General features: G+C 35.7%; 1 protein-coding gene across 1 annotated transcript in view; it reads right to left on the minus strand.

The window, feature by feature from the left end:
• CCDC73 (coiled-coil domain containing 73) overlaps window positions 1–25690 on the minus strand; it is a 143539-nt gene that overhangs the window by 45802 nt on the left and 72047 nt on the right. The window contains exons 8-10 of the mRNA XM_078148873.1: window positions 20096–20134; window positions 15776–15911; window positions 15437–15516 (exon numbers count right to left, since the gene is read on the minus strand). Of these exons, the coding sequence (XP_078004999.1) occupies window positions 15437–15516; window positions 15776–15911; window positions 20096–20134 (255 nt within the window). The remainder of the gene's footprint in view (window positions 1–15436; window positions 15517–15775; window positions 15912–20095; window positions 20135–25690) is intronic.

Below are 25690 nucleotides of genomic sequence, written 5' to 3' on the forward strand. Positions count from 1 at the left end.
GTCAGAGGAGTGGAAGCTGATTGCACAAAGCATGAATGCTGAGCACATTCCTTTCTCGACTCTCTTATCTGAAAGACATGATGGAGAGAAAAGAGAAGGAAAAGTATAAGAGAGTAGGATAGAGAGAAATAACACAATTAATTATCATAACTGCAAATGTGAATGGGATGAACTCACATATGAAATGGAAGAAGATAGTAGCATGGATTAGAAAAGAGAATTCAACAACATATTGTTTACATGAAACAGAAGAAAAATATAAAGATGCACACAGAGTTAAAATAAGGAGATAGAACAAAATCTATTATCATTTAGGTGAACCCCCAAAAGAAAAAAAAAACAGAGGTAGCAATCATAATCTTAGACAAAGTAGTAGTAAAAATAGACTAAAAGAATAATAGGATATGCTTAGAGGTATCATCGACAATGAATTAATGTCAATATTTAAGATGTATGCACCAAAGGACAGCATATAAATATTTGATGGAAAAGTTTAAACAAATTACAAAGAGAAATGGATATTAAAATACGATGATTAGGGACCTCAATGTATCCTCTCAGGCCTAGGTAAACCCAACAACAACAAAAACAAGAAAGAAGTTAAGAACCTGAATGGACTTTTAGAAATGTTAGTAATGATAGATTTCTGGCAATTACTGCAAGGACATAAAAAGGAGTATGCCTTTTTCTCAGCTGTGTATGACACCATTAAACATTAACCTCGGTTTAGCACATAAAAACTTCATAAACAAATGCAGAAAACCATAAATATCAAATACACTCTTTACTGAATATGGTACAACAACAAAAATTCAATAAAAATCCAATGAAGACCGTATTAAAAATTGATTGAAGACTAAATAATTTAATCCTAAGGAATTGGTATGTCAAAGAACAAATCATAGAAATAATAAATGATTTCATTAAAGTTAATGATAACAGTAAGATGACATGTCAAAAGTTTGGGATGTAGCCAAAGAAATCTTTCATGGAAAGTTTATATCTCTAAACATTTTCATCAACAAAAGAAAAAACAGATCAATGAATTGGGTGTGCAAAAAAAAACCCTAGAAAACTAACAAATTTTAAAACCTCAATTAAACAAAATCAAAGTTCTGAAAAAAAAAGAATAACAAAACAAAGTAAAAAGATTATTGAATCACTAAATAAATCCAGGAGCTGTTAAAAAAAAAAGTATTAACTAATTTGATTTTTAAAAAGAACACCAAATCACCAACATCAAAAAATTTTAAAAGGAAAATTCACAAAATTGGAAAAAGAAATAAAAGAAATTGTTAGAAACTATTTTACCGACTATATTCCAATAAAACCAATACATTAAAATAAACATGAATATTTACAAAAATATAAAATACCCAGGTTAACAGAACAAGAATTAGAAAATTTAAATAACTCACTCTCAGGAAAAGAAATTGAACAAGCTATAAATAACCTCCCAAGGGAAAAAAGCCCTTAGACTAGACAGATTTATAAGCATATCTATCAAAACACTCAAAGAATAATTAATTCCAATATTACATGAACTATTTGAAAAATAGGATCTTATCAAATTCCTTCTATGACACAAATATGGTATTAATACCTAAACCAGGAAGAGTCAAAATGGAAAAAGAAAACTATAGGCCAATATTCCTAATAACCTTAGATACAAAAAATTTAAATAAAATATTAGCAAAGAAGCTATCACAACACAGCGCGCACGTGCACACACAAACCCCCACTAAAACCAAATCAGATTTATGCCATAAATGCAAGATTGACTGAATATACAGAAAAACATAAATATAACAGATTACAAGAATAATAAAATCCTACAACTGTATTGACTGATACAGAAAAAGCTTTTGACAAAATATAATACCTATGAATATTTAAAAAACAGCCCTAGGAAAACATAGGAATAAAAGGACCTTTTTTAAACAGGGTAGACAGTAGCTATCTAATGCAAAGAGCCAGCATTATATATCATAGAAATAAAATAGAAGCCTTTTCTATACGATCAAGGGTAAAGCAGGAATGTCTATTATCATCACTACTATCTGATATAGTACTGGAAATGCCAGCTACAGCTATAAGACAAGAATAAGAAATTAAAGGAATAAACACAGGCAAAGGGAAAACAAACCTACTTTTTGCAGATGACATGATGGTTTACTTAGGAAACCCTAGAGTCAACTAAAAAATTAATCGAAACAATTAACAACTCCAAAGTTGCAGGATATAAAATAAATTTACATAAATTACCAGCATTTCTATATGTGACCAACAAAACCTACTAGGAAGAACTGGAAAGAGCAATTCCATTTAAAATAACTACAGAATGTATAAAATGCTTGAGAGTCTAACTACCAAGAGATATACAGAAACTCTATGAAAACAATCATAAAACACTTCATGAAAATAAAAGACAAATCTGAAATATGAATTGCATATGAGTAAGCATAGCCAATATAATAAAAAATTATAAACTACCTAAATTAATGTATTTATTCAATGCCATACCAATCAAACTACCAAAGGATTAATTCATTCAGCAAAAAAATTTTTTGACAAAATTCAGCTGAAGGAACAAAAGGTCAAGCAAGCACCTCAAGGGAAACAGTGAGAAAAAAAAAATAAGTGAGAAGGAAGAGGACCTAGTAGTATCACATCTCAAACTACAGCACAAAGCAGTAATCATCAAAATGATTTGGTACTGGTTAAAAAATAGAAAGGTAGATCAAGTGGAACAGATTAGGTATATGACATACAGAAGCAAAAGAACTCAATAACAGTGTTTAGAGCAGCACTTCACACCACGTGTCAGAATTAGCTCCAAATAGATACATGTTTTAAATATAAAAGGTCACATCATAAACAAGTTAGAAGAACAAGGAAGAAATTTCCACTTATATCTATGGATAGAGGAAGAGTTTGTGACCAAATAACAAACAAAAACATTACGTAAGATTATATGGACAATTTTGATGACATTAAATTCATTTTTTTTGAATAAACAAAATCAAAGCTGATAAAATTTAAAAGGGAATAGTTATCTGGTAGGAGGAGGATGTAGCAAGTTTCTCTGATGAAGTTCTCATTTCCAGATATATAAGGAATTGTTTCAAATTTATAAAAATTAAAGCCCCAGTTGATAAATGGTCAAACAATGGCTGTGGATTATATGGTACACAGAGGGAAGAAAAGCGGAAAAACAGGACAGGGCCAGGCTATGGGAACCTTTAAATGCCAAATTAAGGAATTTTTGTTTTGACCTAGATATAATATGGAGCCACTTCAGTTTATTAAGTGAGGGGGAGGGAGGTTAACATGATCATTCCTAAACTTTAGGAAAATCACTTTGGAAGTTGCGTGGAAGATGAACTGGAGTAGAGAAAGATTTGAGGCAGGGAGACCATTTAGCAGGCTATTATAATAGTGCAGGCAAATAGTGATAAAACTAGAATGATGGCTACATAAATAGAGAAAAAGGGGCATATGTTAGTGACACTGTGGAAGGAGAAATGGAAAGGTTTAGCAACTAATTTTCTTTTCTTTTCTTTTTTTTTTTTTTTGGCTAGGCAATAGGGTTAAGTGACTTGCCCAGGGTCACACAGCTAGTAAGTGTTATGTATCCGAGGCTGGATTTGAATTCAGGTCCTCCTGAATCCAGGGCCAGTGCTCTATCCACTGCACCACCTAGCTGCCCCAAGCAACTAATTTTCTGTATGGGTGAGAGTGAAGATTCAAGGATGACATCAAGGACATGACCTGAGTGACCAGGAAGATGGTGGTGCTCTTGACAGAAATGGGCAAGTTTAGAAGACAGGTGAATTTAGGAGAAAAGACAGTAAGTTCAGTTTTGGAGTTGCTGAGTGTGGGATGCCTCCCAGACATCTCATTCAAAATGTTCAATAGGTAAAGTTGGTCATGTAGAACTAGAGGGCAAGAGAGACTACAACTCAATGTCTAGATCTGGGAATCATTAGCATAGAAATGATCATGGAACCCATGGCAGCTTATGAGATCACTAAGTGATAGCATGTAGAAAGAAAAGAGAAGAAGACCCAGAAAAGAGCAATTTGGATTCATCAAAGGAGACCAAGAAAGATCAGTTATACAGATAGAAAGAGAACCAAGAGAATGCAATGTCAAAAAACCCAGAGAAGAGTATCCAGGAGGAGGAAGTGATCAATAGTATCACTAAAACAAAGAAGTCAAGAAAGATGAAGACTGAAAAGAGGATGTTAGTCTATTCTTTTTTGAGTGGCTACACACTTCACTGAGAAGGCTCTATAGAATTCTAGGACTTGACTGCTGTTTCCACAAAGGATAAATATCCTGAGCACATACACAGAGAAAATAAGTGTTTTGTCCTGGGAAGACAGAGATTCAAGGGACATCAAAGTAAATCAGTTTCCTGAAAAAATTTTCAGGAAATAGTTAAATTTGTTAAGAATATGGAGATTCATTCTACATTAATTCAGAAGGTAGTACTTTCTTGATACCTGTCAGATAACCAAAGGCTTTTTTATCACAACAAAAGATGATATAATGTACTTTAGTAATATTCATACTGTTATGATACATTGAGACAAGCTTTGTCTGAATAAAAAAATAAAAAACAATGACAAATATTTAAGGGTTGCCTTATTTGTAGTTTTTCTTAAAATACTCACGATGTGCAAGAATACCTAACTTTACACAAAAGGCAAGTGATTGCCCCAAAATTTCATGTAAATTACCATAAAGCAGAAACAGCATTGGAGTGGGAGTTTATGAGTGGGACTTTGATGAGAAGAGCTTTCCTAAAAAATTATTTGTTATTTTACTTATTTTAGATCTCCTAAGTGAAGATCTAGATCAGGGTCTTGACATTGCAACATATCACTGCCTTTAAGCTAACTTCTAGGCCTAACTTATGTAAGGCATGAGGCACTGGCAATAAAAATAGAGATGAAAACCTAGAAATCTGATGAAGCTCTGGACTTACACACTGACCTCCAATATTCCAAGATATTTAACCTAAGTCACATAGAGAGTTGATTTTTAAGAGGTACTATGTTATTTTTCAAGGTTTCAACATACTAAAAGCTTCTATATAAATACTGTCTTTTTGCATTCTTCATACCACCCATCATCTCCCCACCTCTTTCAATGAATGAACACAAGCAGTTGAGTTATAGCTGGTGCAATGCCATGCAAGAAAAAAATGCCCTAAAATATACCAACCTATACTGGAAACAGCAAAGGAAAAAGAAAAATGTAAAAATAGAAAGCAAATAGCTGGCAAAAACAAGTATTGAAAATAAATTTCTGGGCCTTTCTTTTCTTCTAACATGTTAATTACTTAATCTCAAGGGAACACTAAATTAATATTAGAGACATCCACAGCATGATTTTCTACTTAAAATATGCCTTTGATTTTATAACCTTATAGTCTTTTAAATATCCTGTACTTTAATACATTGTCTGTTTTCTAACTATTTTATTCAAAGCTGCTAGTGCAGCAAATAAACAGCACATGCTTTGATCTCATTAAATTACAACTTATAGTTCCTGGAGTCATAAATATTGTGCCCTTTTCTCCCCCACCCCTCCCTTTCTGGTATGGGGTAGTCTGTTTAATATCGCTCTCTCCTTGAGCACTCTGACGTTTACTCAGACAAATAGCAGGGGTTATGAATGCTGTTCACAGATAGTATCAAGAATTCTTCATGATGCCATAATGGTGAACCAAGCATTCAGAACTGCAATACCTAGTTTTATCTAACAACTAAGTTTGGTCTGTTTAACTTTGCTCCACAAAACTGGAATTCCATCTTATCACAGACCAACAGTTTAAATGTTCTGGACAAAATCATAGTACAGCATAAAAGAAAAATGAAGATTATCTTGGGGGAAATTAATGAATAGATATTTGAAATAAGTAATACGAATAATATCAATGCATCAATTGATGTTCCAAATAACTAATTTTTAACATTACCCTTAGAAAATAAATTAGTTCTGAAAAATTAAAGGGCTAAAATGCAATAAAGCATTACATTTTAACTTTACAAAATATATCCTGATTATCATCCTTCTAGTTATATGTCCTCTGGAGCCACGAAAAGAAAGCCATTTTACTTTACCCTCCCAGATTCTCCTTTCAATCTGGCAATCTCCTATAGCTGGTAGTCACTGGCTTCAATACTTTACTTGAAAAACGACTGAAAAGTATCCAAATGTCAGGGGCCATTACTTGATCATTTCATATCCTACACTATGCCCAGTAGGGAATATAGTTGCCCTTGTCCTGGACTCAGAGCTACAAAGCCTGGGAAAAGGAATACAGTGATCTTGATCACAATGCCATTCCACTCATACCTGGGGAGAGACATTCACCACATGCTTCTGTAAATATGCCAAGAATATGTCTCTAAAGTTTATATGAGCCTGGTTTCTCATCTATAAGCAAGAAATCAAGCTATATTTTAGAAATATAATATCCCATTTATCTAAAATGAACTGCTTATCTTACTTTATACAGAAAATGTGTATTTTAATATAGAAATTCTGAAAACGATCATGTAAAATAAACAATATCCAAGGCATTGTAGTGTCATCATAAGGCAAAGCCAAAATGGAAAAAAGTTCCATTTCTAAAAGTAGGGCTACATAAATAAAGCCTTAATAATATCTACAAAGTTAAAAGATAAGCTATCTGATCAACTCAAGAAAACAAACATTAAAAAAATATAAGATGCAGAACTCAAAACAGTATAAATCACTGGAAACATACCTATGTGTGTTGATGAATGAACTCTTGGTTGTCATTTGTATTTTTATCTTCTATTTAGGCAAAACTTTTTGAAGAATTACATAATGTTAGAGACTTAAAATTTAAATCAGAGGCCCAAAACCAGCTGTTTTTAGAATTAAAAGGGGCATTTATCTTTTTTTATATGCTTTCTTATTGAACATATTAAGAAAGTCTTTCATACTCTACAACTTGGCTGAAAATAAAGATTTTCCTCCTATGACTCATACCTAACATCCTCTTTCAGGTAATTTGTTGGGGACATGGCTTATGAAGTCCAGCACATCCAAGCAATCAATCAACAAACATTTAAGCACTTGCAGTGGACCAGGCTCTGTGCTAGGCACTGAGGATACAAAGACAAAATCAAACAGTCTCTACACTCAAAAAGCTAACATTCTAATGGAGGAGAGAATACGCACATATATACCTATATACAAAATAGGTACAAACTAAATACAAGGTAATTTACAGAGAAAGACCTTAGAAGCTGAGGTAAGAGAAGGCCTCTTGTGTAGGAAGTAGTGCTTAAGCTGAGCTTTGAAGGAAAAGTCAGAAGATGGAATACATTCCAGGCATGGGAGACAAAGTCTGTGCAAAGGCCAAGAGAAAAAAGAACAGCAATAAAGTCAGTGTGGCTGTACCAAAGAGTATGTAAAGAAAAGTAATGTATAATAAGGCTAGAAAACTAAGTTGAAGTCAAGTTATAAAGGGCTATTTATATTTAACTCTAGAGTAATAGGAAACCTAGAGTTTCTCGAGCAAGGAAGCAAGCATGGTCAGACCTGTACTTTGGGGAAAATCACTTTAGCAGTTCATTGGAGAATGGATTAGAGAGGAGAGAGACTTGAAGAAAGGGGGTCAATCAAGGAAGGCTCCGACATTAGTCCAGCTAAGTGGTGAAGACACCCTGAACTAGGGTGACAGCCATGTAAATAAAGAGAAGACAAATGTGAAGGATGGTATGGAGACACAACTGACCACACTTGGCAATGGATTACGTATGTTGGGATGAGGAAGAGTAATGACTCAAAGATGATTCTGAAGCTGCAAACCTATGTGATTTGAAAGAGGGAGATATCTTTGACAGGGGGAGGTTCAGAAGAAAGATTAAGTTTTGGGGAAAAGATAATGAGTTCTGTTTTGGACAACTTGAATTTGAGGTGGCTATGGAACTTCCATTGGGAAATGTCTCTAATAGACAGGTAGTGGTGTCAGATTAGTGCTCAGGAGAAAGACTGGGGCTAGATATGTAGATCTGGCAGTCTTATTCATGCATACAATAAGTAAATCCATGGGGAGGTGGTAAGATCACCAAGAGAGATAGTGAATAAAGAGGAGAGGGGACCATGACAAAGGAACTGTCTGAGGAACACCCATGGATTCAGCAAAGAAGACCAAGGAGCAGTCAGACTGGTAGGAAGACAACCAAGGGAGAGCAATGTCACAAAACACAGAGGGAAGAGAACATCAAGGAGGTAAGATTGGTAAAGGGTAAAATGCTACAGAAAAGTCAAAAAAGCTACCAGATTTGGCAATTAAGGGATCATCTGTATGAGCCAGAACACTAAGGGTTGAGGGGTGAGTGAGAGGTTGGAAACAATGAGAGTAGATAGCTTTTTCTAGGAATTTGGTTATGAGAAAGATATATAGGATGATAGCTTGGATAGGAAGAAGGGAGGAGAGAGTTAAGTGCACTATTGCAAGAGTATACAGTAACTGAGAATATAGACTCAGCTATTCATTCTATGTGTTCCCCTCTCTTCAAGTATGAGAGAAAGATCCAAAAGATGACACAGCCTAACTATCAGTACACATAAAGAGCTGCACACAGTTATCAACAGTGTTCCACTGTAGATAATCTTTGACCACAAGCTCAATATCCATACATGTCACATTAGCAACCCTATAACCACAATTCTGCAACCTGGGTAATTGATTATTTCATCCCTGAAATGGTGTAAATAAGTGGTATTATTTCATAATTAATTATTAAAGAATACAATCTATCTGGTAGTACAAAACATTCCCTTGTCAACAATTCTGCCTTTTTTCAGGTCTTTATTTGGCTAGATTTTATCTAGGGCAAAATTATAGTTAAATGGAAAGATACAGTGGCATCATGCAATGAATATCATTGATGTGCACAAAAAGAATATATTTGCTCTCTCAGGACCACATTTTAATTTTTTTAAGTATTATCCTTTACATGGTGATACCTTGCTCCTTTAAGCAGAGATATATAAAACTATAAGGGGAGAATGTTGCATCTAATGTCAGACAAGGTCACCTACTAGTTTTTTCTCCAACTGTTTTGTTATTAACAGTTTGTTACAAGGGAGAATTCAATTCTGAGGGGAGGAGAAGGATATCCAGAAATGAACATGCTGTAAAACTAATATGATGCAAAAACACAAGGTATCAAAAAAAACTATTTTAAAAGAACAATAATAATAATAATGTAAACCAGTATTATGTATGGCACAATCAGTAAAACTTTTTTTTCTTAACAATACCATGGATAACAGATCCAGAACAAGAGAGAAGAGTCAGAAACAGCCCAACACCCTAATTTTTCAGAAAAAGAAACTGATACCCCCCAAAATTAAGAAATTTTCCAAAGTTATAAGAACCTGGGACTGAACTATTCACGCTTTCTTACCCAGTGCTCTTTCTAACTAGTAGCACATATTTGGAGAACAGCAGGATGGGAAACTTGGCCCAAGGAAACAGAAACATCTTTAAGCAAAGATTCCATACAGAAAAAGACCTTAGAATGCTGGCCTCATTAGCATCATATTTGAGCATAGTAAACTAAGAAGCCTATTCTTTGAATAACTACCTCTAAAATAAAATCTACTAATAATAAATATTTTTAAATAAATGAATAAATAATAAACATTAAATGTGTTTGTTTCTTTGGATTCCTATGTAATGGGACAGACATTCTCAAGGCCTCAAATTCAGCAGGGAAAATTAGTCTAGGAAGAATAGGAAGGTCTCAAAAATGAATTTCAGATGATATAAACAGAAACAATTTTAATGAAGAGGAAAAAGGGAAGTTGTCTACAAAGGATGTGGAGGCATAGTGAACTTACTAGTCAACTCATTTCAAAAGGACATAAAGAGAAGATAGATTCAAGAGCAAATAACTAAAAATGAACATGAAAGGGTGGAAAACTGCTTTAAGAATTGTGTCAGGATAATATGAAAATATGTTTAATATGACTTTACATGCATAGCCTATATCAGACTGCATACCGTCTTGGGGTGAGAGAAGCAGAGGGGGGAGGAGAAAATTTATAACTCAAAATCTTATAGAAGTGAATGGAGAAAACTAAAACAAACAAATAAATAAATAAGAAGGGTGGCAGAGCCAAGATGGCAGTGTAGCAGGAAGAATTGCAGCAAGCTCCTTCCTTCCCCAACCCAAACTCTTCTAAACAGATCTAAAAAATGAAGTAGAATCCTGATGGGGAAATCCAAGAAAAAAAAATCTGAGTGAATCATTTTACTAGCCCAAAGCAGCATAGGAAGACAGAAAAAAAGGTCTGCAGATGCTGGTTACAGGGTCTGGCCAGGAATTCACCGTCCACAGAATATTCCCGCATCCAGGAAGAGGCTATGCACTAAGGCATGAATGAGGAAGATGGGAACAGGTTCCAACTGGTGGCTTTGTCACTCACTACTCAGTTTCAGGTCACAAATCCAGGGTGGACTGCAAACTCGACAAGATTCAACAGTGTAACAGCAGTCAGGAAAGCCAATATGATCTTGGGCTGCACTGAGAGGCACAGCTTTGAAGAGAAAGGATGACAGTCTCCCTGTACTCTGTCCTGGTCAGACCACCTCTGATGTGTACAGTGCTCGTTAGAAGGGACATTGACAGGCTGTAGACATCCAGAAGAGGGCCACAGGCATGGTCAAGAACTTCAAGTTCGTAACCCAAAGTTTTAAAAACACATGTTAAAAAAAACTGTTTATAAAACTAAAACAAAACCCTTCAAGTTCATGCCATACACAGATCACTGAAGGAACTGGGTATATTTAAACTCAAGAAGAAAAGGCTCCTGGAAAACATGATCACTGTTTTCAAGCATCTTAAGGACTGTCGTGTGGAAGAAGAGTCAGACTTCTACCTGGCCTCAGAGGACAGGATCGAGAACAATGGGTAGAAGTTGCAGGGGCAGACAAATTTACTTTTGATAAAGGACAAAAAACATCCTAGTAATCCGAGCCATCCAAAAGAAGGATGGGCTGCCTAGGGAGGTGCTGCTGTTCAGTCATTCAGTCGTATCCCTCAGTCGTGTTCAGTAGTCCAACTCTTCATTACCCCCTGGACCAGAGCGCACCAGGCCCTTCTGTCCGAGTTCATATTCATTGCTTCCATGACAGTATCTATACATCTCATACTCTACCATGTGCTTTACCTCTTGCCTTCAATCTTTCCCAACATCAGTCTTTTCCAATGAGTCCTGTCTTCTCATTACGTGGCCAAAGCATTTAAGCTTCAGCTTAAGCATTTGACCTTGTGGTGAACAGTCTGAATTAACTTCTTTAAATATTGACTGACTCAGTGTCCTTGCTATCCAAGACACTCTAAAAAGTCTTCTTCAGCATCACAATTGTTGATCGTTGCTATTTCTCCTGGTAACTGAAATTCCAGCTTTTGATTTATCCAGCCTGGCACTTAGCATGATGTACTCTGCATACAAATTAAATAAATAAGGGGACTATATACAGCCTTGTTGCACTTCTTTTCCAATCTTAAACCAGTCAGTCGTTCCACGTGCAGTTCTAACTGCTGCTTCTTGGCCTGCATACAAGTTCCTCAGGAGACAAATAAGATGATCTGCTAGTCCCATCTCTTTGAGGACTTGCCGCATTTTGTTGTGATCCACACAGTCAAAGGCTTTCATGTAGTCAATGAAGCAGAAGTATATGTTCTTCTGGAACTCCCCTGCTTTTTCCATAATCCCACAAATGTTGGCAATTTAGTCTCTGGTTCCTCTGCCTCTTTGAAAACCAGCCTTCTGGTAATTCTTGGTTCACACTGTGCTGAACCCTGGCTTACAGAATCTTAAGCATAACCTTACTGGCATGTGAAATGAGTACAAATGTTCAGTAGTCTGAACATTCCTTGACATTGCTCTTCTTTAGGATTGCGACATAAACTGATCTTTTCCAATCCAGTGGCCATGGTTGCGTTTTCCACATTTGCTGACATACTGAGTGCAGCACTTTAACAGCATCATCTTTTAGGGTTTTAAATAGCTCACCTGGAATTCCATCACCTCTACTAACCTTATTGTTAGTAATGCTTCCCTAAGGCCCACTTGACTTCATTCTCCAGGATGCCTGGCTCTAGATCAATAACCACTCCATCAGGGTTATCAGTGATGTTAAGATCTTTTTTAAATAGTTCTTTTGTGTATCCTTACCACCACTTCTAGATCTCTTCTGCTTCCATTAAATTCCTACAATTTTTATTTTTTATCAAGCCAATATTTGCATGAAACTTTCCCTTAATAACTCTAATTTCCATGAAGAACTAACTCTTCTGTCTTTCCCATTCTATTGTTTTCTTCTATTTCTTTGCATTGCTCTTTTAAGAAAACCTTATCTCTCCTTGCTCTTCCCCAGAATTCTGCATTCAGTTAGGCATATCTTTCCTCTTTTCCTTTACCTTTCTCTTTCCTTCTTTCCTGTGCTATTTGCAAAGCCTCATCAGACAGCCATTTTGCCTTCTTGCTTTTTCTTTTTCTTTGGAATGTTTGCTGTTGCTGCCTCCTATACAATATTGCGAACCTCTGTCCATAGTTCTTCTGGCACTCTGTCTTCCAGTTCTAACCCCTTAAATCTATTCATCACCTCTACTTCATATTCATGAGATGTTATTTAGGTCATACCTTTATCATCCGATGGTTTTCCCTACTTTTGTCAATTTAAATCTGAATTTCACAATATGAAGCTCATGACGTTAGCCACAGTCAGCTCCAGGTCTTGTTTTAACGGACTGTATAGAGCTTCTCCAACTTTGGCTGAAAAGCATATGATCAATCTGACTTCTATATTGACTATCTGGTGATGTCCATGTGTACAGTCACCTTTTGGGTTGTTGAAAAAGAGTGTCTGTTATGACCCGCAAGTTATCTTGACAAAACTCTATTAGTCTCTGCCCTGTTTCATTTTGTATTCCAAGGCCAAACTTGCTCGTTATTCATGGCAAATAACTCCATAATTTACACCTCATTCCCCAACTCGTACACTTCAATCTAGAGATACTGGTCTCTTGGTGATTCCACAAGCAAGACACTCTGTCTTTCAGCTCTGGATGTTTTCTCTGGATTTCCCTCATGCCTGCAATGCTCTCTCTCCTCATCTCTATCTACTGGTTTCCTTGGCTTGCTTTAAAAATCCCAACTAAAATCCCACCTCCTACAGAAAGCCTTTAATTTTTTCCTATTTTACCCATGTATACATATAGCTTGTTTTTAAATAGTTGTTTATTTTTTGTCTCCCCCATTAGATTGTAAGCTCCTTCAAGACAAGGGCTGTCTTTGCTGCCTTTTTGTATCCTCACTGCTTAACACAGTGCCTGGTACACAAGAGGTGCTTAATAAATGTTTACTGACTGAGGTTTTAATGCAAAAGCTGGATGACCATTTTTCCCATGCTTCCTTCAAGGTTCAGTTCAACCCTTAGCTGCTAATGTCTTCATCTCTAAGGTTATCTTCCTTCATCTCTATATATATTGTAGGTTTCTTTGTATACATACGTTGTCTCCCCCATTAGAATGTAAGCTCTTTAAGGGTTGAGACTGTTTTTGCTTTTTCCTTTGTATCCTCAGCACTTAGTATAGTGCCTAGCATACATTAAGTGCTTAATAAATACTTCTTGATTCACTTCTTGATTTTTCTGAATGTTATGGCAGAGATTCTTATTTGAATACTAGCTGGACTCAAGGACCTCCACACTCTGTTTGGCAAGACTGTATCTTAATACCAACAAGAGCTAGCATTACATAGCTTTAAGGCTGGCAAAGAACTTTACAAACATCTACTTTGATCCTCACAACAGTCTGGTAAGGTAGGGGCCATTAGCACTCCCATTTTCATTTGAAGAAGCTAAGGCTAAAAGAAGTGACTTGTCCAAGGCCATACAGCTAACCAGTATGTGAGGCAGGGTTTGAACTCAGTTCACACTAACTCCAAGTCAGGCATTCTATCCACCTGTACCACGGAGCTATCTGGTTTGCAAAAAGAATGATACTTTATATTTTATTTTAATTTTCAAAGTGCTTTTACTTGGAATCATAGAATGTTAGAGTAATGATGACCTAAGATAATTTAGTTCCAGGATTTTTAACCTTTCTCAAGTCATGGACCCCTGTGGAAATCTGATGCCCTTCTCAGATTATTATTTTTTATTTATAATTGAAGGACATGTTAAATGTCTGTTAGAGGTTAGGGATAATAAAGATGTAATTTTTTTCCCATCTAAGTTAATAGACTCCTGAAGGTCCCCAATCTAGTCCCTCATCTTTTAATAGAGGAAACTGAAGCTAAAGCATGTGAAATGGCCCAAAGTCACAAAACCGGTTAGTGACAGAGACAAGACTAGCGTTCCCTGAGACTGCCAGTCTAGCTCTTTTTTCACTAAAAGTGAAAACACTGACATTATTATTTCATAATCACAATGACCCTATGTATAGGTAGGTAGGTAGAAAAATAATGTGCCCATTTAACAGATGATAACATTGAGGGACTGAGACTTCCTTAAGGTCAAACTGGGCCCAGTATGGACAGGGTCAAAACAAAATCCAGGACTCCTGACTCTCAGCCCCAGGGGTTTTTTTTTCCACTAGGATTGCAATGATGATTCTACCATAACATAATACAATTGATGCTCTAAGAATTATAGTGAAATCAGGTGATAGTTGCCATTTTATTTGTGGATGTCTAATTGGTTTGTTTGTTAGAGATACTAATAACCAGACAAATGTCAAAGGTCCTGTTAGCTCTTTAAGCCATCTTCAAAATTCATGCCACTGGTCACAAAAAATGAGAATAAGAGAATGTGGCTCCATTAGGAAAAATTAGACAACTTAAAGTTCACATTACCATACCAACAGATTTTTTTATAGTCCTAATACCAAATACATAACAACTTTCAGCCATTATCCTACAAGACCAATAATCTTTTTTTGCTTTTGTTTTTGCTTTTTGGTGAGGCAATAGGTTTTAATTGACTTGCCCAGGGTCACACAGCTAGTAAGTGTCAAGTGTCTGAGGCCGGATTTGAACTCTGGTCCTCTTGACTCCAAGGCTGGAGCTCTATCCACTGCACCACCTAGCTGCTCCCATGACTAATAATCTTAAAAGAAACTTTTGGAGAGATCAGACCTGTGATTTCATTGGCATACACAAGTCCAAGAGAGGAAACTCTCTACCAATGCAGTGCAGCTGATAGTCTAGTAAAGTTGCCTGGGGAAATGAGAGATGAAAAAACTTGCTCAGTGTCAGAGGGTGGGACTTAAACCCAGGCCTTCTGGCTCTCTCTCCACCATACCACACTATCTTTCAACCTTAGAACATGATCTCATAGAATGCTAGCAAACTCTATGGCTCATACCTGTTTTAAACTACATACTTCAGAGTCTAGTTTTTCATTTGCTGCTGACAGTCTCTTGTTTAATTGTATTGCTTCATGTACTGCAAACAGATAAAAATATTTAGAAAAAATGTTATATTTTAAATATGCTATATCATTATTGTTGTGCAATCATCTGCCCTGATAAAATAAAAATTAAACCAAAGATAACATGATTATTTACTGGAGAGAATTTGAGAAGCATTAAAACTGCCTTTTTAACTGAAAACTACAGTAAAACCCATTTTAATCATCTGATTTAAAGCAGTTTAAATGTTCTTCATTGAATAAATATATAAAATGTTTAAGTGTAGCACCTACCATTCTGTTCTAACTTTTCATGACTTTCTTTTACCATTCCAAATTGACATGTGATTGTAGCATAATATTTCTCTACTTCATTCAGTTGCTTATGATGATCTTCTTTAGCCAAGAGGTGTAACTGGAGCTTTTGTTCCTGTTTCAAATAATAATGTTAAACTCTAAATATATGTTAACACACAGTTTCACTACATAACATTAGGGAGATGAATCATTTCAAAACAATTATAACAAATAATTCCAGAGTACACACATTATTGATTTCTCAGTTATATATGGAAATGTTTAGGTTATCCACTGCCTACAAAGTTAAAGTCCATTCTCCTTAGCCTGGCATTCAGGGTCCTGCATGCTCTGACTCCAGTTTACATGCCCTTTCCTTGTTTCTCCTTATTTCTCATTATACCCCTATGTTTCATGCAAACTGGACTTGTCACCATATCCTGAACATGTCCTCCACTTTACCTCTCACTGCCTTTGCTCATGGTCTTCTTACCACATATAATACCCTCCCTCTGTCAAAATCCTACCATTCATCAGGGCCTAGTTCAAATGCCTTTCTTTTAGGAAGCCTTTTTGCATCCTGTCAACTACACAACTTCTCCGTCCTCTAAACCCCTATAGTACTTTTGGACCCCTTTTATAACACTTGCTATATTATACTTTGTGTTTATACTTAGCTTACTTATTTGTTTTATCTCTCTCTACCAGCCTGTAAGTTGAGAGCAGACAGATCATCTCTTGTTCATGTCGTATTCCCCATATCACACACAGCAAATATTTATTTCATTGAGAGGCACCATGGTATAACAGAAAGCAGCTAAATTTGGATGCAGGAGACCTGGGTTCAAATCCTGGCTCCCAAACTTAATAGTGATTGAGTAACTTAACCTATGTGAGCATCTGAAAATGGAGGTAACAATATCTATGTTAAGTATAATTATGTAGAACCTCTACACAGTTATTGTGAGGAAAGCACATTACAAACTTGAAGGCTTTACGTAAATGCAAGTTGTCATATTAATCTGGTTGTCAGGAAGAATATGTAAAGAAATCTCCTTAACGGAGGAGATCCCTTAGCATTGCCTTTGCGAACCCAGGGTCAACTCCACAATAATGACTTATCAGAGTAGGACTTTACAAAAAGATTTATAAACATCACATTTACACACAAATCCTCAGGAGTATATCTGCTGGTTAGAATAAAATATAACCTGTATACCTTCTCACCTGATTCAAAGATATTCAGAGGTCAAAAAAATTTCCCTTAACAGAATTCTATTGTCACCAAATTTTGGAGGCCAAGATAATAATTCAGAAATAAAACCTGAACTTTCACTTCCTCTCTTACAAGCTGCTGTACAAATTTCTTTGGTTATCCTCACTGTCATGGTTTTAAAAAACAACAACAACAATGTTTTGTCCATTTTTTTAAGAGACTTTAACCTTTGGAGTCATAATTATCAAGCAAATTCTAAACTGTAATGGCAACCTAAAGTTACATAAAGGCATAACATTATATAAACATGCCAGCAGTATTATTTATAAAAACAAAGAAAGCTATTTGTCTACATTTTTAATTTAACAAACACTATATAAAAGTATGTGGCTATTTCACTTTTTACTGAATGCTTCAACATTAAAATTTAATTAAATTAATTTTAAGGAAAATTATTGTTTCCTCTCAATCCAGACATCATTCATTTTCTTCAGAGATAAACTGACATGTAATCACAGAAAATGAGGAGGGAGCTCTTCCACTCTATGACAAGAGCTATAAAGGACAGTCTTAGAGAGATGCATGGAGAGGCAGAGAAGTTAAATATAACATGGTCAAATAGCCTGTATTTGTCAGAGACAGGACTTGAACCCAAGTCTTCCTGTCTCCAAGGTTGGCAGTGCTCCAAAATTTGCTGATCCATAATTTTCACATGATTATGCCTTATGGGGCCACACAAAATAAGCCTAATCCATCTTCTAAATGCCAGCCCTTCAAATATGCCCACTGTACCTAAGTATTATCTCATATTGGCTGAATATTCCTAGTTCCTTAGAATGATCCTGGAATACCATGATTTCAGGTCCTGTAATTGTGGTTTAATAAGTTTTCATTCCCTTTATTAAACTATATTAAGAACCTAATAATAAACTAGCACCCCCAAAATAATCACTGATCAAAATTTAAGACTTTTGGTAACTTTAATTAGCCAATCACTTTGATTGTAAATAGTGGTTCCTTTGTCACACTAGAGCTTGTTACCATTAGTTATTTTTTTTAATAGTGATTGTAATGAATTTTTTTCATGAGGAAAAGGAATTATTTTTATTGTGGGAGAGCAGTTTAGGTTAATGGTTGTTTATTATCTATGGCAGTTTCAATATTCTCTTTTAGGTTATTTGGTTATTCACCACTTGGTTGAATGGTACTCCCAGAAGACTCAGAAATTCACTAGAATTGAAATGTTTACCCATAGGGATAAAGGCAGGGAGAAAAGCTCCAGGGGATTATTTTCAAAATTCCTTCTTTCAGAGCACCAAATTATATACTTTATATACTAGTGTCCTGAAAATTTGATTTACTGGTCATGGCTAAGCATTTTATTTCCAGTTAATGTCTTGGTCATCTAGGCTTGCCATAGCATCAAACAATAGGAATTAATTCTGTAAAGCATTTTGGGATTGCCATAACAAACAGATAAAAGAGGGTTCAAGCCCTCCCTCTCACACAGACTGACTGTGTGACATTGGGCAAGTCACTTGACCTCTTAGAGCTCCAGGCAACTCCCCAAGACCATAAATTGTAGCACAGGTGCTAATATTTATTAGTAGAGTGAGCTCCACACACATATGAAATCATAGAATCACTAAAAAAAAAAAAAGATAAAAAAAATCATTTAAGTTACATAAGATGAGAACAATCTAAAAAGTGATTCCCAACTTTTTAAACAATTACCTAAGAAACTTAAATGTTCTCAGTGACTATAAATAAATACAAGATATACATTTAACATTTGCTCTTAGCATTTTATATATTCCTTTACTATCTAGATAAAAACTATGATGCAATTATGCCATAACTATTATTCCAAAAACCTATGGAGATTTTTTTTAATGTTTCAACATCCTTTAAATTATATATATTTGTTTAATAAAATTTAAAAGTGAAATAAGACAAAACACATTTTATGTTGCCTTTGATCTTTAACTTGTAGCCTTATCTCCCAGGTCAAAGGACATATTATTCAATTTCACCATATTTTGTGTAAAACCACTGTAGCGTTGAGGATGACTTTCAGTACAAATGTCATGGTACTTAAAGCTAAACCGGACTCTAGTTTTTCGGCTTCTTAATTAAAATCACCGTTTATAATAGTCTGACAATATTATCTTTATTCTTTCCAGTTGAACAGCAGCAGAATTTTCACAGCTTTTATTCAATCAAGCTTAGCAATCTTTATACAGCTCTTTTATTTCCTAATACAGCAAAAATAGGTTTCTAAGAGGCACAACAGTTACTTTGTACAGCTTTGTATTTAATGTCACAAGAAATCATCCTCTCTTGTTTCACCCTTCCCTAATACCAAACCTAAATTTAACTCAATAACAAATTTTGCTATCCTCACATTCTCTAATCAGACTAGGATAAGATAAGCCTCTGCAAAGAAGCCCTGTGCAGATGGAAATGGAAAGGGAGTACTGTACTAGAGGGAAAAAAATAACGTTTTCAAAAGGCACACTACTATAGGCAATTACAAGAGAAGAATGAACAAGAATACTCCACAAAGTCTTATTTTTTCATGCTAAAATATTAATTTTTAAATACAAGACAATGCTGGGCACACAGTAAGCCCTCACTTGATAAATAATGAAAGTCTTTTCTTAATTTTGATTTTCAGATGCAGCTTCACACTGAGGTACAGTAAAGCTAAAATATTATCTAACTAAAGCACTATTTCAAAATGAAGGTTCTTTTTTAAAATCAAGGGCTGTAACATTTTTTAAGATCTCCATTTGCATATATACTCAATAATAGCATTAAATGAAGTCATTTTTAAAATGTTACTACTTCTATCAATAATTTGGCAGCTATTTAAAAAATCTATTTTTAACAAGGTAAATGTTAAGTAATCTCAAAATAAATTTAGAAAGTAATTTTGAGAATAATATTTTAAATGAGTTCAACCTTAAAAATGACACTAATTTATAAGTATCAACTACTTTATTACTATTAAACCATAAACTTTACACTAATAGAAAGGAATTTTAAGCTGTCCCTCATTGCCACATTAGAAATAATGAACAGGGTTGTAATTGCCTTACCATTTCATTTACTTTCTTCTGTAAAGAATATTTTGAAACCTTGAAAAATAAGAAAAACATTTTTACATTAGCTACTTTTACAAATTCCTCCTGATGTTAAAACTGCATTTTGTAAACTGTGGCACTCATTTTCTGTATGACATTTATTTTTTAGTTAGCAAATCTTCAAATAAAAATGTGACTGATATTTCTTTGCACTTCTGGAGAGGCACATTTCTCTGCACAATACCACAAGCTAGCTAGCTGATAATCTATTTCAATTTGTGAGAATGGAGAACGTGTGGTCAGAAAGTGTTTAAATGGAATAGAAAAAATAATAAGTTTTAGGGGCAGAGGTAATTGAGAGAAAAGAGAAAAGGATGGAAGGGTGGCTCAAACTGGAAAGGCTACCACTCTGATTCCTAATTCACTACTGCAAGATCTGAATCCAGGGTAAATCCACCAAGTGAATTATTCTTATTCTTTGGACACCACCATTTTCTCTTTGATGTACAGTTTGCCTAACCGTTCATAATCAAGTTTCATCAAAATCTGCTTCCCAAAACAGCACAACCTTTCCAGAGCACCTTCCAAATTTTAAGTTTAACTTGATGCCATCTTCCCAACTGACAATAATTAATGCCAAATTACACACCACACTAAAAAGTAGCAAAGAAGAAGTAAAACTTGAAAACATATAAATGGAAAGCTAAAACCAAATGTTATTTTTATCCACATCTTTATGTCTGATTATACACACAACTGGGTATTACATTCAAGTTTGGTTTTTAAAAAGAATATTTATTTCATAACATGTATAGAAATATTCCTGCAAGCATATCCTTTCGACATTTTGAAAGGCAGTATGGCTTAAGTGGACTGAATGCTGTCCTTGAAGTTGGCAAGGGCTAAGTTCATATCCTATTTCTGGCAGTTACTTACCAGTTGTGTGCCTGTGAACCCTTAACATCAGGCAACTCTCTAAGACTTTTCTACCAACTTATAGATGGGCTACAATTTCCTACAACTATGAAATCATAGATTTTTGAAGCATTAGGTGTAGAAATGTTTCTTTAAACTATACAGTTTTTACAATTTTGTGATAGGCATCTACCCCAATTTCTGCATTATTTGTAAAATTCAATCTCAAATACTGATTTTCTTTTGTTTCTCTTTTATAGGTATCGTTCATTTTATGGAAAAGATGTGATCACAGAATTACAGGATGTCAGAATTGGAAAAGACTTCAGATGCCCTCTGTAACCTGTAACTGAACAGAAAACCATTCTGCAACATGTCTGTCTAGTAGTCAGAGAGCACTTGGGACCTTCCAGTTTGAAGAACTCACTACTTTCTAGTACCCACTGTACTACTGCTCTAATTCTTAGAAGCTTTCTCCTTAGATCAAATCTGTATCTTCCCCTATGAAACTTTCCATACACTGCTCTTCACTCTGCCTTGTGTCTTAATGTCAGCACTTCAATCGCCTGAAGACTAATAGCCCAATTCCAATGAGTCTTCCTTTCTCCAGGCTATACACTTCCGGCTCCTCCCACTGCTCTTTGGATCCTATGGTCTCCTGTCTTCTCATCATACTAGCCACCATTCTTTGACAGCATCCTGGTTGGTTGATGCCTTACTAAAATGTGGCACGTGGAAGTAAACATGATCCCTCAGAAGGGGTCTGGTAAGGGTTGTACAATAAATAGTACTGGCGTCTCTTTTCTTTAGGAGGCATTTTAAGTTCTCATCAACATTTCTGGCTTCCATGTCACACTACGGACTTGAAATAAGCTGCAAGTCCACTAAAACCTTCAACATCTTTTTTACAGGAGCTGTCATCCAACCAGGCCTCCTTCATTTTATACTTCTTAAGCCTCAGTTTAAAGTGCAGGATGCTACATTTAGCCTCCCTAATAAAAGAAATTTCTGTAAGATGAAGGCTATTTTCCCATTAATTTCTAAGAAATATTCAGGGAGCTATCCCCATGGGAAAAAATTTCCTCAACATTCAAAAACCTTTAGTAAGGAAAAAATTTGGATACTGTCATTATGAAAGCTGTAGAGTGCCAAGCTTTTCCAATTCTGGAATCTCTTCTGTTTTCAAGAACTGTCCTCATTCCTTTATTTCCCTATAAACAGCAGAAAGTTTCACATTTGAAAATCCCCTAGAAACTTCATGTTGATATGGCTGGAACTTAGTTCCCCTTTTGTCTTTTTGATTAAATAGAAGGCATTAGGTAATACTATAATAAATGATTTTTTTACTCTTTGTTTCTTCTCTCAATTCTCAACCCTCTTCATTCTGGCTTTCAATCTCCATTCTTAACTGAAACTGCTCTCACCAAAAGTGGGGAGGAAGTTGGAGAGAAAGGGAATAAATATTTATACAGCATATACTATATGTCAAGCTCTGTGCTAAGTGCTTTACACAACAATCCTGCAGGGTAAGTAGTTATTATCCTCATTTTACAGTTGAGGAAACTAAGGCAAACAGTGACTGACCCAGGATCACCCATCTAGCAAGTGCCTGAGGCTTGATTTGAACTCAGGTCTTCCTGACTCCAGGCCTGGAACTCTATCAACCATATCACCTAGCTCACCAAAGTTACCAATTATCTCTTCATTACCAACTAGGACTGTCTTTTCTCCATCCTCATCCTTCCTGACCACTCTTGGTATCTAATAGGCTCTCTTCTCCAGATTTTTTTTTGGCACTGCTCTCTCTCTCTCTTGATTCTCCCCGTCTGACCATTTCTCCTGCTTCGCTGATTCATCAGCCATATCAAACCCTCTTCTGTGGATTTATCTCAAAGCTCTGCCCTGGACCCTTTCCTCCCTACACTCAGACTTGGTAACCTTATCAAGTCACATGGGTTTTAATTATCTCTGTGCAGATGACTCCCGGATCACTATGTCAGCCCCAGTTTCTCTCTTGAGCTCTTATTCCACATCACCAAATAGCTATTGAATATTCCAAACTGGAAGTAGGCTTCTCAAATTCAACATGATCAAAGGAAACTTATTATATTTCCCCTGAAACCCACCCCTCTTTCAAATGTCCCTACTGCTGTCTAGGGCACCAATATCCTTCCAGTTGCCTAGGTCTGAAACTCAGTTATCCTCAGCTTTTCATTCTCTCTTCACTCCACAGATTCAATTGGTTGCCAAATAAAGGTCAATTCTGATTCTACAGTCTCTGTCACATCTGTCCTCTTCTCTTTACTCATACAGCTACCACTTTGTTCAGGGTCTCATTACTTCTCTCCTTTACTATTGAAATGGTATCCTGAGCAAACTCCCTGCTTTGAGTCTCAACCCGTCCAATCCATCCTCCACACTTTGGCTACAGTGATTTTCCAAAAAGACAGACCCTCTGACCATGTGACACCCCTACCCAATAAACTCCAAAGGCTCCCTATTACCTTTAGGGTCAAATGAAAATTCTACTGTTTACTTACATTCAAAGCCCCCTATAAGCTGACTCCAACTCCCCTCTCCAGCCTTCCTCCATTACTCACCTTCATCCACTTGTTGGCCCAGCCAGAATGTCCTTCCTGCTCCAACTCCAATCTCCATTCTTTTTTTTTTTCTTGGCTAGGCAATGGGGTTAAGTGACTTGCCCAGGGTCACAGAGCTAGTGAGTGTTATGCTTCTGAGGCCAGATTTGAACTCAGGTCCTTCTGAATCCAGGGCCAGTGCTCTATCCACTGCGCCACCTAACTGCCCCGACCCAATCTCCCTTCTTTTACACTGGCTGTGCCCTTTGCATGGAATATACTCACTCCTCACTGTCACTTCACAGAATCCACTGTTTCCTTTAAAATTTAGTGTAAATTCCACCTTCTGTCTTAATCTTTTCTTGATCTCCTCAGCTACTAATGCTCTTCACATAACATTAACTTATATACGGTCATGTTGTTTTTCTCAAATGAATGTCAGCTTATTGAGGGCAGAGACAATGTCATTTTTGTTTGCATATCCCCAGCACCTGGCATAGTGCCTGGCACATACTATACTATAGAAGTAAAAAATTCTATAATCTTCGTTTTGGGGCATAAGCCTTCCAGAGATGACTTATTAATTAAAGGCATGGTGAAACTCTACCTCTCTAAGTGGAAATGTTAAAATTAAAATAGTTTAATTAATAAATTATCTCTGGCAGGCTTTTACCAAAAATATAGGATATAACATTTTTGTCTTCAATAATACTAAAGGTACTTATATGTTGATTGATTTATTGATTGATTTCAGGTCTCCTACTGTTATCAATTCAGTTAGCTTGAAATTTGCTAATATTAAAATAAGAGCTTTCATTTATATAACACTTTTAAGGTTTTCAAAGCACTTTACTTATGTTATCTCATTTGATCCTTACAACAACCCTGCAATACTACTGTTATCTCCATTTTACAAGTGAGGAAAATGAGGCAGAGAGGAAATGAGTCCCACAGCTAATAAATGTTTAAGGCGCAGCACTCTATCCATTTCACTCCCTAGCTGCCTTCTAGAACCATGGAATTTTAAAATTAGAGGGGACCTTTAGCTATCATGTCTTCCAACTCACTCATATGAGTGACTTGCCCAAGTATCAGTGACAATAAGTCACTGACAGAGCCAGGACTGGTTTACCTAAATCCCCTAGTACAATCAGCAATTTAGTTACCCCTCTAATGCAGCTGTATTAAGCAAACTTCTCAGTGTCATTAAGACTTGCTATAAAGTTATTTGAATGGAAGTTGTCAACATTCCACCATGCCCAATGTAACACCACCTCCTATACTCTAGTAAGTGTTTGTCAAGTACTTAAGAACACTGTTTAGATGCTCCTGGAGAGAACTCCATTAAGCAATGAATAATTTCTTCAATGTTTTGGTTGTGGGTTGTTGGTTTGGGGCTTTTGGGGGGGGGAGGTTAGGGAAAAGGGGTTAGAAGGATCCTGTGACAAGAGGAGAGAAAAGGGGAGGAGAAAAAAAAATAATGCAGAAGAATCTAAGCGATGCGCATATAAGGGGTTTGGATTTTGTCTAGTAATTTCTTTTGCTCTAACAATATAAATCAGATCCTTAATAGATCCTTTCTTTAACTTTTTCTTACTTGGGAAAAATTTGAACTTTTATTGCTCTATGGTATCCATGGATCATGTTCAGCAGACCATGAGGTACACTATACATCACCTGTACTATGTCATGGGTTGAACAAGGCAAAACAAACCCTTACAGCTCTTGCACAGAAGGTCAGCCATGTGAAGGAATTTCTTTAGCTTTTAAAATACTCTCTACATTAACCAGATAATTAAACATAGAGAGAATGACAGCAAAAGAAACCAATTTATTTTAAAAGGAATGTTAATAGAATAGAGTGTAAATAACAATATTAACAAATAGACCCCCTTTATCAACCGGTGCTATAGTTAAGAGAGGAAACTCAATACTTAAGAAAAAGATATAATAAGAAGCAAGGAATTTAACTTTTTTAAGGCATGAAACCTTATTGGACACTGCCAAACAATAATATTTAATAAAAATTAGAGTAAATCTTTGAAAATATCTATAATAATAATTACTATTTTTCTAATTACAGATATATCTTTATATCTCTATATATGAAAACATC

Source organism: Phascolarctos cinereus, unplaced genomic scaffold (genome assembly GCF_003287225.1).
Source record: "Phascolarctos cinereus isolate Bilbo 61053 unplaced genomic scaffold, phaCin_HiC Scaffold_9;HRSCAF=440, whole genome shotgun sequence".
In the NCBI taxonomy this organism is placed as follows: Eukaryota; Metazoa; Chordata; class Mammalia; order Diprotodontia; family Phascolarctidae; genus Phascolarctos; species Phascolarctos cinereus.